This window comes from Sminthopsis crassicaudata, chromosome 3 (genome assembly GCF_048593235.1).
Source record: "Sminthopsis crassicaudata isolate SCR6 chromosome 3, ASM4859323v1, whole genome shotgun sequence".
NCBI classification, from domain to species: Eukaryota; Metazoa; Chordata; class Mammalia; order Dasyuromorphia; family Dasyuridae; genus Sminthopsis; species Sminthopsis crassicaudata.
The window spans coordinates 309,397,240-309,414,504 of NC_133619.1; the positions used below are offsets into that span (position 1 = coordinate 309,397,240).

The window sequence follows — 17,265 nt, forward strand, 5'->3', positions numbered from 1 at the left end:
TTATTTGTAACTGGGCCCAATAGTCTTTAGTCTGCAATGCTATGAATAATTTATCCAACTAAAATTACAGGGGGAATTCTGGTAAGCTAAATGTAATTTCCCAACTTAGGCTTGGCAAGGAAATCAGGATAAACAGCTCTTTCTCCTGCAAAAGGTGGAACCGGGATCATTAGTGGTGACAGACACTATGGGTCTTAGCTGGCACTTCATTTGAAAGAGTTAAGACATCTATAAAAATTAGAAAGCTAACATCACCAAATTGCTGCAGTCAGCTGCCAGAACCCAAACTATTGGTCATCCTATCACAGTACTTGTAAATACTACACAGCAGAGGAAAAGTTGACATGTTCTTGAAAGGCTTTGAAAAGACTTTTCTAAAGTCATTTTGTATCCTTATACCTGCCAACTGATTCTCATTTGACAAGCCCTGGGCATATAAGTCAATGCTTATGTTTGTGTCACCTTCTACAGGTGAGTCATTCCCTTTTCAAGATTCACTGAGTCATTTGTTCTTCCTGCTCATTGGTCAGTGTTTTCTTTATCATCCTTAGGTTTCCAAATCTTTCTCTGTTGAGCTATTTCCCTGAAGTGGTCAGTGAAGGTTCATTACTCCAAGAGGCATATTCAAGTCTAATCCCACCACACATATCCCCACCAAACACATATGTATATTTAATTACTGTAAATCTTTTATCCTCAAGTCACCACAGGCAGAGGAAAAGAAATATCATAGCAGTAGCCTTATTATTCAGTTCCTGGCTTTTAAATCCCCCAAGTTCCCTTGAAGGGAAAGTGATGTCAATTGCTAATATCATTCAGTATTCCAAGGTTTTTTGTTTGCTTTTATCAAGAATAGGATGTCACTTAAAATGAAATATAAACTACTTATGATAAACAAAAGCATCAAATATTCAAGATTTTATAGATTCAAAATATTCAATATAATATTTATAGTGGTAAGAATAGGAAATTCCCAAGGGAAATAGATATCTCTGGCTTTCTAAAAAATTACATAAATGTTAATTTCTGTTTTCAAGTGGGGAACAAAATAAACAACAAGGTATATGGTATTTTCATTAAGATGGAAGTGGAAAAGAAAATATTTTAAAATCCTTTTTGACTTTTCTTTTTTAGAATATAAGCTCTTAGAAGACAGGAACTGTTCCCAGTTTTGTCTTTACTTCTCTAATATCTTGAACTCTGCCTTGCTCATAGTAGGAATTTAATATTTCTTGAATTAAATTGAATCATTTCTTCTGAGTTTTTCTGTTCTGCCAAGGCCATTCTAGTCTGAAAGGAATCCACTTCTAGATTGATATCTTGTACCATCTTTTGAAAGTTTTGCATTCTCATGCTTACCTTGTACAGCACTTTTCAAAGTATCTTTTTTGAAGATCTTGTTTCTATCCCCATAGATACCATATCTTCCTAAGAAACTTTGATTGTATTTCTGAGCTACTTCTCTAGAGATTTATACAATAGGCCCACTTTCTCGTCAGGGAAGAGGAGAAGGAAAAGTTGGTATCTGTTATTTCTGTCTTGTTGAGTTTCCCTCTCCTCTACCCCTTTTGGTATTTTCTCTTTGCTTTCCTTTACCTTTTAGTTTTTATTCATCTATAAAATGATGGTTGAATTAGATTAGACTCTGATATCCCTTCAAGCTCTCAAACCAGGATGCAAAGATTCTGTTGTAGATGGGCCTCTTTTCTTATTTATTTCTTCAATCACTCCTACAAGGTTTTTCCCTCCCCCCCTGTGAGAATCATCTTCCCCCTTTCTTCTCTTTTATCCTTGTCTTGTCTGCTCTATTTAGCACATTGGTTACTGTTCTGTGGTGATGAGCCATCTTGCTGGTACCATTTTTTAAAAATTTGGAAATGTCACATACATGCCAGATAATCATGGAAGGAAAACAAATCTAAATAATTAATGTGAAAGAAGGTATCCTTTTTAATTTTTGTTTTGTTTTGTTTCAAAGAGTGGTGTAGTATAGGGGGAAATGTACTGGAATGGGAGGCTTGGGAGGCCTGAATTGCAGTCCTAGCTCAGTCACTAACTAGGTATATAATATTGGGCATGTAGTTTAACTTTCTATGTTAAATAATGGTTTTATTTCCCTAATTTGACTAATCTCCCTAATGGCTCTATGTACAGTCATTTTTTGCATAGTGCAGCAATAGAAGGACTTTTCTGAACCAAAAGTTCTGAGGCAAGACTAAAAATACCATTCTTTGAATTATCATTGATTCCTATTCCTCCGTGTGTAGTTCTAAAACCCCACAGCTTTCATTTTAACAGGGGCAACAATGTTAAACATACCATTTCTTCTTTTACTTCTTTTTACAAGCTTTTGGATGATCTAGCATTTTGGGTGGTTTAGGCTTGTTACCTTAGCAACCTTCAGGGATTTTAACTTTTTGTAAGGAAAGAGAGAGTAATGAGAGCCTCACCAAGATAATTTTTCATTGTGAGTCTGAGCATGCTGCAGTGATTCAAATAAACCTTTTTATAACAGGTTCAAATCTCTTCTCAGTCTATAGCTGAGTACTGTTTGAAATGCTGAAATCCAATTATTTACACTGTGTATTTACATAAAATACTATATATATTACATAAGAATAAATGTTTTATCTGTTATTTTGGGGGGGAGGGGAATATGCTTAAAGGAATGTGGCCAATTGACAAACATTTGAATTATGACTTTAATTAATGATTTTGCTTTTAAAGTTTTTCACTCGTCTCCATCTAAATTTTATTTATAATGAGGTTTTGATGTTTGTAATGCATTGGTTAAGATGAGGTTCCTACCACACCCCTATAGGCCTCAGCAAAATGTAAAGCTATTTTTGTGAGGAAGAGTTTAGATCATTTTAACTCTGTTTCTTCAGCACCACCTGGTGGATTAAATGTCTTCTGTTTAATTTATTCCCTGGTTTTGGAAACACTTGATGTTAATCAAACTCTAAAACCAATTAAACATTTCCAAGGGCCAATGAGTCTAGAACTTCTTTGTATCTACTGAAATTTCAAAGATCTTCTTGGTCAAATGGAAGTATTAGCAAAGTTAGAGAATTTAACTTTTTGTATTATAACATTTTACATTCCAGTGTTTAAAATAACAGCTACATGAGTTCATAATTTGAATAGTATATAACATAGATCTGGTAAATATCTATATCTATGATATAGCAATATAATGTATATTGCATATATTAATCTCATTTCATTGGTTCATTTTTCATTTTCCCACTGATTAACACAAGCCAAGAAATGTCTATGGTAGTAGCAAATTATGGTTGGAGTTTTAGAATTAGAACTTTTGAAATAAATTTTGGGAAATTACTTTATTATATAATACATATCAAAGAGTATATTTATGTAATAAAATTACTAATCTACCCTTATTATTTATTTTTAACTTATGACTAGAATTTAATCTTAAACTATCTTAATGTTAATATTACTTAAGCCATGATTTTCCTTTCAGTAATTCAAATTGTGAATGAAAAGTGAGTTTATTATGAATTAAATAAGTAGGGAGTTCAGTGGAAAGAACACTATATTGAGGTTGAGAATTGGTTCTACATATGCAGATCACTTATGCTTCAATTAACCCATCCATTAAAATGATCATATACACACTTATGTAAAACCCTGTAAATATTGTTTTAAGATTTACAAAGCTCTTTCCTAAAATAAATGTGAAGCATTAATTTTATGGAAGAGCTTTATAAACCTTAAAGCAGTCTTCAAATCTGGATTGACAGGCCTCGTTATGTAGGAAATAGAGTCCCAGACTTTGAGTCAGGAAGCCTGGACTTGATTTTGCCTTAGCCATTTACTAGCTTTGTCACCACTCTCCCTTAACCTTTCTGAGCCTCAAAGTGCCAGAGTTTGTGGGAACTTAAATAAGATATCATATACAGAAGTACTTTGCAAGCTTTTTAGACCAATTTTAGCTCATTGTATGGGAAAATTGTTTGACAGAGATATTCAAAAGTCACATGGGCTTTCTTGAGAGATAGTGTAAGTTCCCTTCCTTGGAAATCTTAAGCAAAGGCTCAGCAGTTAACTTGGAAATATAAAGAGGATTTCTACTGAAGATATGTGGATTTTGGAGGTATTTCCAATACTATGTAGTTATCTAGTGATTATCTGTGATAATCACTAAGTGGGCAAAATAATGATTTATGTTCATTACTCAGTGGACTTGCAATTCCTCATTAAGGAAAAGCTAACAGATGATACTTCTTAAAACCAATGCTGATCATTTGATCAGCATGTATATTTTCAATAAATTGTGTAGAAATTTTGTCTGTCCATTACTTACATTAGTAAAGGCAAAGAGTACTTCACATTGCATCCAGGATCTGCATTTCTGGTGTTAACTTTTCCAGAAAGACTGTTACTACTTAAAAAAACAAATAAATAAATAAAGGATATATTTCTGAGTTTAAAACAGTATGTAAATGTCAGTTGTTATCACAGTCATAATTACTGTCTCATTTTTTAAAATTGTAATTCTTGTTTTCAGAATTTCCAAATGAGATAAATATTATTTAGGTTCAGTTTACAAATTAATGTATCTGTGGAACCTAGCTGAAGGAGCCTATCCTCTGAATAGGTATTTCATTTTCTTTTCCTTCAGAGCCATATTTTGTATATTCAGAGGGAAAATTTAGGCCCTGAGTGTTTAAATTATGTTCTGGAATTATGCAATGTACATAGTGGATTGAGAGCCAATCTTGAAGCAAAGAACACCAGGCTTCAAATTGATCCCTTGACACCTACTGATGATGTGACCTTGGTCAAGTCACTTAAGGCATTAATGCTCAAGGAAGTTCTCTAAGTTGCAGAATGTTGTCAACCTGCATGGGTAGAGGAAATTTCTTCATCTGGGAGTTCCCCAAACCAATAGAATGAAAGGTCTATTTTTTTTTCCCTTTATTTGTGCTGCAAAGTCTCAGAAGGGTTAATTGATATAAGCTTTGAATGGCAAACAGGTTTAGTGCCTTGTAACACCATTTAGGATAAATAATTACATTAATGCTTCTTTTAAATTGTGAACCAAGCTTAACTGATTTACCTTGCTACTTTAAGAAAATACTTAAACATTCCTCTCTTTCTTTTTTCACTATAGGCTTTGGATTATATACTGTAAATTCAGTATATGGAGATACCATTGTTATGCCTTGCCGTCTCGAAGTACCTCAGACTCTTATGTTTGGAAAATGGAAATACGTAAGTATAGTCTACCTTGAACTTAGTTAATTGTCTCCCATTTTCAAAATAAGATTCTTTCTGTGAGTAAAATGGAGCTTCAAATTAACATAATTGCAATATTCTGCTGTCAAGTAAAATGTATGAAGGTAAAATTAGTCTTATAAATATGCCACAAGGATAATTCCTTGAGTCCTGCATGCTAGAATCTATTCTTTACCCTCCCCTCTCCCAAATGCCTGACCTATTCCCCTAGATCATATTAGTCTGAAAAGACATCTTTATTCATTAGAAGTGGTGATATTCTTAGAACTTGCCAAGGAGGCTTTGTGCCTTGTCTAAATGTTCAGGAGCCATATTTTAATGTCTCTCTTTTATTCCCTGATTTTCAACATATAGTTTTCAGAGAAGGTCACTTGAAGCACTATTCAGTTTCAATGTGTAGTCTCTGAATGTACAATAAAAATAAAAATATTAGAACAAATAAACTGAAACTGATTCATTCAATTTATGTATTTACAGGTGGTTTTTAATACTTTTTTTTTTTACATATGTGTCCCAAATTTTACTACCTACTATTCTTTTGTACTTCTTCCAGCCATGACCTTACAGAAAATGACTTTTTATCTTATTGGAATTAGGACCATGATCTTTCAATTTCCTATCTTTATAAATGTAAATATATCAGTGTAATTATTTATTCTTTCTTCTTTTCTTAACATCTAAAGGGAAGACCTGGCCCTACTACTTGCCATAGCTAAATTCTCCACCTAGGCCCTAGATTCAGGCTTTTATGTTTCTTCTAAAACCTTGTTTCATCAATTATTCCCTTATCTTTACTCTCTCACTCTCCATTTGCTCCTGATCATCTGCTTACAAATATGTTTAGTTCTTCACAATCAACTATTGGGCCTGTAGCTGTAATTTAGATGGAGCATACCTATTTCCCAGTCAGGTATAAACCTACTTCTCTTTTCCCTTTCAATATCAAGCTTCATGGAGAAAAAGCCTATATACAATGTTTTTCCAATCTATTCCCATCTGGTTTCCATCCTCATTGTTCTATTGAAATGGCTTTTTCAAAGGTCACTGATGACCTCATAATCATTAAATCCAATGGCCTTTTCTCAGACCTCATTTTCCTTGACCTTTATGGAACATTTAACACTGCTGACCCTTGATGCTTTTTTGTCTCTTGGCTTTTGTCACACCATATTTTCCTAATGATGTTCTTACCTCTGTGACCACTCCTTCATTTAATTCTCTTCCTAATCCCTTAAGGTTTTCTCAGTTTTTCTCTGTACTCTGTAACTTATAACATCCATTTTCACAACTTAAACCATAACCTCTACTTAAAATGACTCCCAGATCTCTTTCACCATGCCCGATTTCTTTATTGAGCTGATTTGAATTTCTAATTACTTACCAATTATCTCTATTTGGATTTTTTAGCAGCATCTCAGATGGAATTTGGCAAAGGGAAATTTGTCATCTTTCTCTTAAACTTACTACTTCTTTAGATTTTCTTAATACTTTCTTTGTCATCATCATTTACCTAGCCATTCATTCTTGAAACTGGTGTTTGTTGACTTTTACTTTGTTCTCCATTGTTCTACCATGTTCCAGCATCTGTTGTGGAAAAGTATGGGTTTTGGATTTAAGAGACCTGAGTTCAAATGTAACTACCATGTGACTTTGGATAAGACATTAACTTTTCCTAGTTCTTTATATATAAAATGAAGAGGTTGCACTATATTTTTGAGGTCCCTTCCAGCTCTAAATCTGTAATTCTGTGAAATATATTTTATTTCTGTTCTTACCTTTTATTCTCATTGTCACAATCCCAGTTCATGTCAGCATTCCCACCCAACTGTGTCACCAAATCATCCTACTAACTATTCTCCCTTTACCTCAAGACTCTTCCTTTGTCAATTCATCCTTCACAATTGGCAGATTCGTCTTTCTTGTGCCTAATAATAAGTATTTTTGCATATAACCTATTAACAAGTGTGAGGAGGAAGATTAATTTTTGTCTATAAGTGAGGGAAAGAGAATAATGATAATCTCACAAAGATAATTTTACATTGTTCAGCTATATACAATAGCAGTTCACTGGATCTGTTATTTTGATTTGGAAAGACCTTAGAGAAAACCTAATCTACTCTCCCACTATTTACAGAAAATTAGAGGAATTAAGCAGTTTTCCTAGTCACACAGGTAGTGAGTAGCAGATCAAGGATTCCAACTAAAGCTTTCTGTTTTTTTTTTCCCTATGAACCCATTGCCTATAAAGTAATTTAAGTAAATTTTCTCTTTAACAGAAGAAAACATTCTCATATCTTATATTTATATTGCCTACCATATGAATAATTACATTATGAAAAACTTAAAATATCAGTCATTTCTTGTCTATTTACATAAATGAGAATGAGGAGAGAGAAAAAAGAGTAAGGACAAAAGAGGGACAGGAAGGGAGAAGGAAAAAGAAAAGAGAGACAAGAACAAAGACACTCAGAAAAGAAATATTTGAACCAATCTGGTCAAAAAAATTACATTATGAATTTAATTACCATTTTATTATTTTAAAAAGATCTGATTACAAACTCAGACAAACTCAAATTTATAAGAAACCTCATTAGACCTTTCTTTGCAATCCTCCACTATAGACAGGAGCCACTAACTCTTAAAATATTTTATACCACTTTCAAGCTAATTCTTAAGAAATCTCTCTCTCTCTCTCTCTCTCTCTCTCTCTCTCTCTCTCTCTCTCTCTCTCTCTCTCTCTCTCTGTCTCTCTCTGTCTCTGTCTCTCTCTGTCTCTGTCTCTGTCTCTCTCTCACTCTTTCACTCTCTCACTCTTTCTCTCACTCTCACCTAAATCTGATTCTTTGTTGCCCTCTGATGCTGAGGAGGACAAATCTAATCATTCTTCCATGTTAGAGTCCTTCAGACATTTGATATCCCCCTAAATCACTTACCCAGGGTAAACCTGCTCATTATATTCAAGTGAACATTTGTGGTATGATCTGCAGCCCTCTCATCATTCCATTTACCCTCTTCTGAATGGGATTCAGCTTGTTTATGGCCTTCATGTAATGTGGCATCCGAAAAGGAAAAAAAAAAAATTCCGCAGATGTGGTATGACCAGGATAGAGTACAGCAGTATTATCAATTCTCTTTCTGGAGACTCTTCTTCTATTAATATAGCAGTGTAACATTAGCTTTTATTTATTTATTTGTCTACAAAGTCACACAGTTGACTTATATCAAGCTTGTAGAAGCCATTATGTAGCCATATCACATTGTTTCTGTGTTTGTGATTTTTTTTAAAGAATCCAACAATGGAATTTGACATTTATCCCTATAAAATTTAATCTCACTGGACTATACACAATATTCTAAGCTGTCATTTTCCCCTTCTTAACATGTTTCTATTATCTTAGCTATTCCTATCAGCTTCATGTTACAGTTACAAACCTGATAATCATGTCTTCTATAGTAATAACAATAGTGTTAAGTATTATAAGTAATATTACCATAGTACTTACTATGTGCCAGGCATAGTGCTAGCCACTTTACAATTATTATCTCATTTAATCCTCAGAACAACCCTGGAAGGTAAATGCTAGTATTAGCTCCATTTTACAGATGAAAAAATTGTTAGCAAAGAGATTTGTTCAGGGTCACACAGTTACACATCATTTAAGACTATATTTGAACTCTGATCTTATTGATTCCATGCTGAGCACTCCATTCACTGTGCCACCAGCTGCCTTGTTAATTAAAAACTTTGACTGGGAGCAAGGGCATATTCCTAGGACATTGAAAGTAGAATCTTCCCCCAAAATGCTTCTGGGGCCTGGTATTCAGCTAGTTCTGAATCCTTCTGACTATACCATCTCTTTTACAAGAGTAGCATAATAGACTTTGCTAAAAATCTTAATATATTATATTACTAGCATTTGCCTGATGCATTTATATATCAAAAAGGTAATGTAGTTAATCCAGTTTGATCTATTCTTTATTATACCAAGATAGCATTTAGGGATCTCAACTTCCCTTTTGAATTTCTCACAACTTATCCCTTTAATAATGTATTCTAGAATTTTGTCTAAAATAGAAATCAAGCTCACTCACTTAGATTTTTTTGGCCTTTACTCCTTTTGATTTTTTTAAAAATTGGAACATTTTCTCTTCACCAATTCAGCAACACTTTCTCCTACATTATCTTTCAGAGATTAACATCAGCCCAGCAATCACCTTTGCTGTATCTTTCAATAATCTAGGATACTTTTTCTTCTCATCCTGGTGACTTTAAAACACTGAAAGTAACTAGATAGATCTTATCTTACATACTTTTACTTATCTTGAATTTCTATGTTCTGTTCATTTTTGTTCCATTCTTCATAGCCCATCTATTAGTCTAGTTAGGGAGAGAGGAGGAACAGAAATAAAGTAATTGCTGAGCAGGAGGGCTTTCTCATCACTGTCAACCATTATCATTATTACATCCACCCCAAATATTACATTTTTCCTTTGCTTAAAATACTGCAGTAGTTTCCTACCATCCTCTAAATAAAGACTTAACTTCTTAGATTATCATTCAAGGTTCTCTCCAGCCTGAAGATTTGATGATCTTTTCAGCTTTACCTCATCCTATTCCTCTCATGGTGAAACCCACCATCATATTTTAATTTTTTTCCCATCATCAAACACTTATCCAGAGATGCCCAGTGACATTATTCATGCATATGCAGAGTTTTCCTATTTCTATGACTTTGCTCTCAGCAGTTCCCATACCTGCAATTCTTCAGCTTTTCCCCATCTCTTTCTATTGTATTTCTTTTGTTTCACTATTTTCTAATCTGCTTAAAAGTTATTGTGTTGCTATTACATATTATATATGATATAACCCCCAGATGGTGAGTTTCATGTGGCCAGAGACTTTATTATCTATATTTCTCCCCAATTATCTAAATTCTCCCCTCTTTCTCATTCTCTTCCTTCTCCCTTTTCTCACTTTTAAACACCAACTATATATAATATATATGTGAATATATATATATATATATATGCACATATATGCATGCATAAAGCAAAGCATTATTAAACATTCACTCTCGTATCTCTAATCATCTCATATATCTAATCAGTTACTGAGCCATGTTGATTCTACCTTCACAATATCCTTTGCATCTATTCTCCTCTCTCCACTCACAAGGCCCTTTCTTTTGAACAAGTCTTCATCTCTCTGACCTGGCTATTGCAATACTCTTCTAACATGTGGGAAATGGATTAGATTTGCTCTTCTTGACTTGCAGAAGCCAGACCCAAGAGAAGAGACAAATTTCTCTGTCAGAAAAAACAAACAAACAAACAAACAAAAAAAAAACAACCCACAACCTATGAACAATTAGAGTTTTCCAAACTGAAATGAAATAAACTGTTTTAAGAGAAATTGGGGTTTTCTTGGAAATCTTCAAGCACAATTTTGATGACCACTTCTCCTGCATGTCATACTGGAGTTTCCTTTTGGGTATGACTTATATGTTATGACTACTTTCTAAGTTAAATTCTATGATTCTGCAAAGCCTCTCCATCTCACAAAACTGACAAAGTTGTATTCCTAGAGCTCATGTCTAACATGTTGTCTTCTCACTCAGAAAACACCAGTGACTCCTTATTACCTCTAGGACCAATTACAGTGTACATTTCTCTTTCCCCACATCTTCTACTTCTCCTTAAGGAACTTACATTGGATAAATCAATCAAAAAATAGCTGTAGCACAGAACCAGTTATAGCAAGTGATTAATAAATGCTTTCTGATTGATTTATCCAATGTGAGTTCTTTAAGAAGTAGTCAAAAATATGGGAAAGAGAAATGTACACTGTATCTGTGGTTGGTAAATTCATTGTAAACATGGATTCAAACCATGTATATTTTTGAAGTAGTGTTGATCTTTTTCCACATTTCAGATTCTACACCCAAAACCCTGCTTCAGTTATTCATACAGTTGATCAAAGGTGGGAGGATCAGGTTTTCGTGAATTATATGCTTCCCCCCCAAACAAGTCTGACCTATATTACCTATATGATAATCATATCAGATAAAGAAAAAGGACATTCCCATATAGAAAAATAAAATGCATAAGAACATATCAAATATCCACAGGAATGGTCTAGTTAATCTCAGCACCCAAATGAAGAACTATTACAACATTGATGTTATACTCAAAAGGTGGTATTATCTCTTCTACAGTAATCTTTATTACCTAGGTAGATTCTTAGCTTTCTTGTTTTTTAATTCAGTTCCATAAACATTTATTAAGCACATACTCTGATGTTTCTGCCAAATCACCAACTTCAATAGATATAACAAGTGAATAAATATTACTATACCCAACCCTTTGATACCTGAACACATTTTGTGAATTTAAGTGGTGATTCAAATATTTTTTTATTATGGCTAATAAATATGTTTTATCATTACAAAAAAAGGAAATTAAAGGAAAGAGCTAATTAGATTCTCATAAATTCTTTGAGGTTAGAAACTGAATCTTGCCCATACTTGTAAACTCCCATACCCCAACAGCACCTAGCACAGTATCTTGCCTATGGCTAAGTACTCAATAAATATTTGTTAAATTTGCTGAATGAATGATCTTTGGGAATCCCCTTCTGAACAATAATGCCCACTGGAAGAGTCAGTAGATTTCCTGTCATTATAGAATGATCTGCCAAGTGGAAGCTTCCCAAAGTAGTGAAACTTGGCTTATGTATCTTTGGAGGTAATCCCCATAGTGTCTAGCAGATCCTTATATATCAAAGGCCTCGCCAAAATCCACTAATTAAATGAATAAATGACACAATAGTCAGTGAAATATATGGGCCTGCTAATTGTTTTTCCATACTTCATTTTCTAATATTGTGGAGTCAAAAATTGAACCTGTAAAGAATAGTTGCTAAAAACATTTGCCAATATTATCCAGATATTTAAACCACCCAACAAACCAGACTTTAGTACTTTTCAGGATTCATTTAGTAACAATCAATTATTTTTATCACTATTATTGTCACCTTATAGACATAGCACTTTATGCTTTTCAAAGCAGTTTTTGAAGTCTCATTAGATTTTTCCATTACTATCCAGAAGGAAGAGAATATTCAGAGTAAACTTGAATGATGATAAGAGAGGGAAAGTTTCTTCCTCAAAGCAGAGGGGAAAAAGCCTTACATTTTATTAGGAAATCTGATCAAGTTTTACCCAAAGTAGTATTATTCTGTTGCTTTTAGCTATTATTTTTAGCTAGAATAATAAGTATATGGCTTTTAGTCATTAATATTTATTCTTAATTAATATAATTGGTTTACAAAAAACAAATAATATTCATCAACAGAATACATTTTTAATACATATCTGGTTAAAGATCAGACCTGTCACAAGGGGTGTGAAAAATAGACCTTTTAAACCTGGTGATAAAAAGAGTCAGTACCAAATATTATTTGCATGGACTTTTAAATTTGTAATCTGCAGGCAAAATATATGCTTGCTGCTGTGGGCCTTTGGATTTCATTTTGTGCAAATGTTCATATTGTTTTATTTTCTTTCATTGTTTGCTTGCAATGAGAACATTTCTTGTCAGTATCTGAATAGATCACTAATTCTTGTCCAACATATTCAGGGAAAGCTACAGTTTTTCTTTTAAAGCATTTGTCTTTTCACTTCCATATGAGCAAAACCAAATCCTGGAGAATAACCTGCAGTTGCTTTTCTTATGAATATTAACTTTATGTAACCAAAATTTATGTAAAGGCTTGCCTCTAAAATTTTTCTTCTTGAACAGAAGATACAAATATTAGTAAGAAAGAAATGCCCAAGGAGGTTATATTATGTAGGATTTAATCCTGAAATATCTGAATAAGCCTGTGTTTAAAACTGAAATAAAAAACTTATTTTTATTTTTATTTTTAGGAAAAGCCTGATGGCAGCCCAGTATTTATTGCCTTCCGATCTTCTACAAGAAAACATGTGCAATATGATCAAGTACCGGAATACAAAGACAGATTAAGCCTCTCGGAAAACTACACCTTATCTATCAGTCATGCAAGGATCAGTGATGAAAAGAGATTTGTGTGTATGCTAGTTACAGAGGACAATGTGTTTGAGGCCCCAACAGTGGTCAAGGTGTTCAGTAAGTAGTCTCTGGTATAACTGTTAAATGGAATCAATAGCTATGAACAGAAAATTTTTTCTTAGAACAATGACTGAGCTATCTGCTTTCATCTCTCTAACCAGCCTCTGTGGAACAGACCTAGAAATCATCATTCTGCTCATGTATACGGTTGGCATGGAATACAGGCAGCCTGAAATTCGAACAGTAGAGTTATAGTGGGAAGCCAGGAAATGTTGTCTGTTGTTCTGCCTTATAAATTTTTCATGTGATAAGAGATTTTACTTAATAATTAACTTGACCACAGTATTTATAATTTGATTATTCTTACAAATAAAGGCCCTGGCATATTTGGGTGGTTTTATTTTTTTTTGGGGGGGGTGTCATTTTTTTTTACATTGAAAACTTAATGTCTTTGTGTTTCTTTCCAGTTCAAAAATTAAATAATATAGTGATTCTCTGCCTATTTTGGGGGGAGGGGATTCACCAGTTTTAGAAATTAGAAAATTGCTTCTCTAGGCATGGGGGAAGAACAGCTTCCAGCCTGAACGACTATGTGGGAGGGAACAAGCGATTAAAAGAAGAGGTAGGCAGGAGAAAGAAACTTGCAAAGAACAAAAAGTCAGAAAATTACAGTAGTCACAATCACAAAATTAGTTTGCCTAATGAAAATATATGGCTGATGTTGAAATGTAAGTGACCCTGGCAAAGAAGTGATTGTGGAGAGATCCTAATTAAAACAAAGCAGCTTCTTGAACCCAACTAAAAACACCCCACCTTGATTACATCAAAGAGTTTTAGAAATTAGAGAACAAAGACTTCCAATGTTACTGTATGGCAAATAGAAGCCTTTAAAATTAAGTAATCAAACCTTCACTTCAGAATGGTTGTTTCTTTTTTTTTTTTTCTTTTTTGCATTCTGATACCTCAACCACACCTAGAAACTATTATAGGAAGCAAAACACAGGGCTGACTATACTAAAATATGTATAGTAATAATATATGCAACCAGACAGGAATTTCCCTAGGTACCTGTATAAACTTCAAAGTTTCTATATACAGGAAAATTTTTGCATTCAGAGTCTCTAAAAATAAAGTCCATATTTCCATTGATTACCTTTCAGTTTCCAAGGCCTTTTTTTCAAAAAGCTAGCCAAGAATATTATCAAATAGTTTTATAAATCAAATGTGTTTATCTGTTATGGTCTCCTCCTTGTTGTATTCCAAATGATATTAGCTACACATCTATTTGACAATGGATGCCTTGGTCATAGGCAAGAGAATTACTTTGCAGAACAATAGAATTGTATAAATATGTATTCATATATTGAATTTAACATATATTTTTACCATGTTTAATATATATTGGGTTACTAGGGGATCCTAGGGAAAAGATTGGGGAGAAAGGGGGAATAATTGGAACACAAGGTTTTACAAGGGTTAATACTGAAAAATTATCCATGCATATCTTTTGAAAATTAAAATACTTTAATTTAAAAAAAGTTTCTTTGTACAAGATACTCATTTGCATCCTCTTCCCCCCACTTTAAGGATAACAACTATTATGATAATAATTATGATATTATGATAATAAAAACTATTATGATTACTGGTCCTTATATTGTCGATATAAGCAGATATAGAGAGTCATCCATAGTAGAGACAAAGTTAGACTCACAGAAGTGAAATATTTCTCTGTACATATGTATATGTAAAATATAAACTAATGAGTGGCTAGTATTTAATGTGTTCGTTTTGCTTTTTAGCATGGTGAAAGCATGTTAAGATAGTAAGAACAGAAATGATGAAATAGTCTATATTTGGAAATTCATAAAAATTGATTGAGATGCCAAATAGCTGGGGGGGGGGGACTTGTTTTACAAGAGGAGGGGTTGCTCTGGGTAAGGGGATAGGCCTTATAGGACTACCAAGGACATTTCAGTTGGTCTATTTCAATAAAATTTGCAAGCTGTTTTAGAGCACAGAGGATTTCTATGATTGTGAAAACAAACTTTCCCCCACCTCCTCTGAATGTTGTTGAAAACAAAGTAACTCTCAGAAGCAGAATCTGCATTCTAGGCTCTGGGCCAGGGAGAATTTAAATAGACAAAGTGACACACTCTTAGAAATAGTGTTTTTATACAAGAGACTGTGAGACTCTCCAAGTCTGACAGAATGAAGTGAACAACTCATGATAAAGACAATGTTTGAAAAAGCATATACAATCTTGACTTTTTTTTTTAACTGTATTTACTTTAGGTCATATTGGTAAAATTAACATCAGCTGTGACAAAGATGCTTTTATGTAATGCAGTGTCTATATTGTAGTTGTCTAAGAGTAACCAACTCCATCAATCAGTCCTCTGTTTCTCTTGTTAAGTCACCTAGCAACATACATGGGGCAACACACAGTTGAATATGGCTAATGAGAACCAATCACAGAGCAACTTATTCCAGATTACTATATACGTGGGCTCAAAGAAAACTTGTTTATTCCAACTAATGGCCAAGGGCAATAACTCGATAATGAGGGGTTCAGTTTTTGTTTTTAAATGTAACTTGCAAAGTAGAATTTATGTTGATAGAAAGGCACAAATTCAAAAAAAAACCTTTTTAAAAAACATAACCACAGAATTTTAGTAACTGAAACATCAATATCAGAGTGATTGCATTGAGCCTAGAGTTGGGATTAATGAAGTCATCCAGTAGAAAAGGAAAAAAAAAAAAAAGACAGTTTGCTTTGAGATACATGAAAATATTCTGATCTTAGATTATTCAAAGAACACAGAATTCAAATATTGCCTCTGGGGAAAAGACAGTGTGGTCTAATGAAAGAAACCTAGAAAACTTGGATTCTACTCATCTCTTATGTCTGTCTCCTCTTGTATGTTAATTGTGGGCAAGTCAGTTCAACTCCCTAAGATCTAAAATACTTCATCTGTAAAATGGGGAAAGGATTGTACTGAAGAGTCAGGAAGACTTGAATTCAAATTCAGGCCCAGACATTATTAGTAATATGACCTCGGACAAGTCATTGAAATTGTTTGTCTCACTTTCTTCAGGCTATAAGAAAGGGACAATAATAGTATCTAAATCCCAGGGTTGTTGTAAAGATCAAATGAGATAGTGCCTGATATATAGTGATTGCTATATTAAAAACTAGTTATTATTATTAAGTTTTGGAAAATGCTAAAATTCAAATTTTACAATAATCTTCTAAACAAAGTCCTACTCTGGTGTTTCTGTGCCAACCCAGTGCAAATCTGGCATGTCTTACATCAAACTAGAAAGAATTCAAGAATGCTCCTCAATTACAGACAGATTAGCAACTGTCTATTATCTGATAACCAACACATGGAGCTGTATGTGTGTGTGTGTGTGTGTGTGTGTGTGTGTGTGTGTGTGTGTGTGTTTTAATTTACTTGTTGTCCTTCATTCTCAAAGACCACCAAATTCATATCACTATATTGGAGTCAAGGTACAGTGTGTCCAAATGTGTCTTCTCTGATGAAATAAAAGATAAGAAGGCTCTACCACAGGTTGGGCACAAATAATCCATACAAACATTAGTAGTGGAAATTTTGATGAATTTGCCCATCTCATATTTCTGCTCTGCTTTGCTTTGCTCATAAAGCAATTCTTTGATGTGAGTTTGCCATGCTGAGCAATCCTGTGCCAGTATCTCCCATGTCACACAATTGATTTCAAAGAGCTTCAGAGATCTTTAGAGTCCTTGTATCACTTTTTCTGACCTCTATGTGAGTGTTTGCCTTGTGTGAGTTCTTTATAAAATAGTTTTTTAGGCAAACCTATTCTATGGAGAGGTATTGATCTCTCTTGGTGAAGGAAATGACAATACTCAAATTATGGATA

The 17,265-nt window shown here is 33.6% G+C and overlaps 1 protein-coding gene across 8 annotated transcripts in view; it reads left to right on the forward strand.

Moving 5' to 3' along the window:
* ALCAM (activated leukocyte cell adhesion molecule) overlaps positions 1-17,265 on the forward strand; it is a 254,902-nt gene that overhangs the window by 189,443 nt on the left and 48,194 nt on the right. For 7 of the 8 annotated variants that reach the window (XM_074301078.1, XM_074301081.1, XM_074301080.1 and 4 more), the window contains exons 2-3: positions 5,141-5,241; positions 13,194-13,413. In XM_074301078.1, the coding sequence (XP_074157179.1) occupies positions 5,141-5,241; positions 13,194-13,413 (321 nt within the window). Of the gene's footprint in view, positions 1-5,009; positions 5,242-13,193; positions 13,414-17,265 lie in introns of all 8 variants that reach the window. The other variant, XM_074301086.1, reaches the window with a different exon arrangement.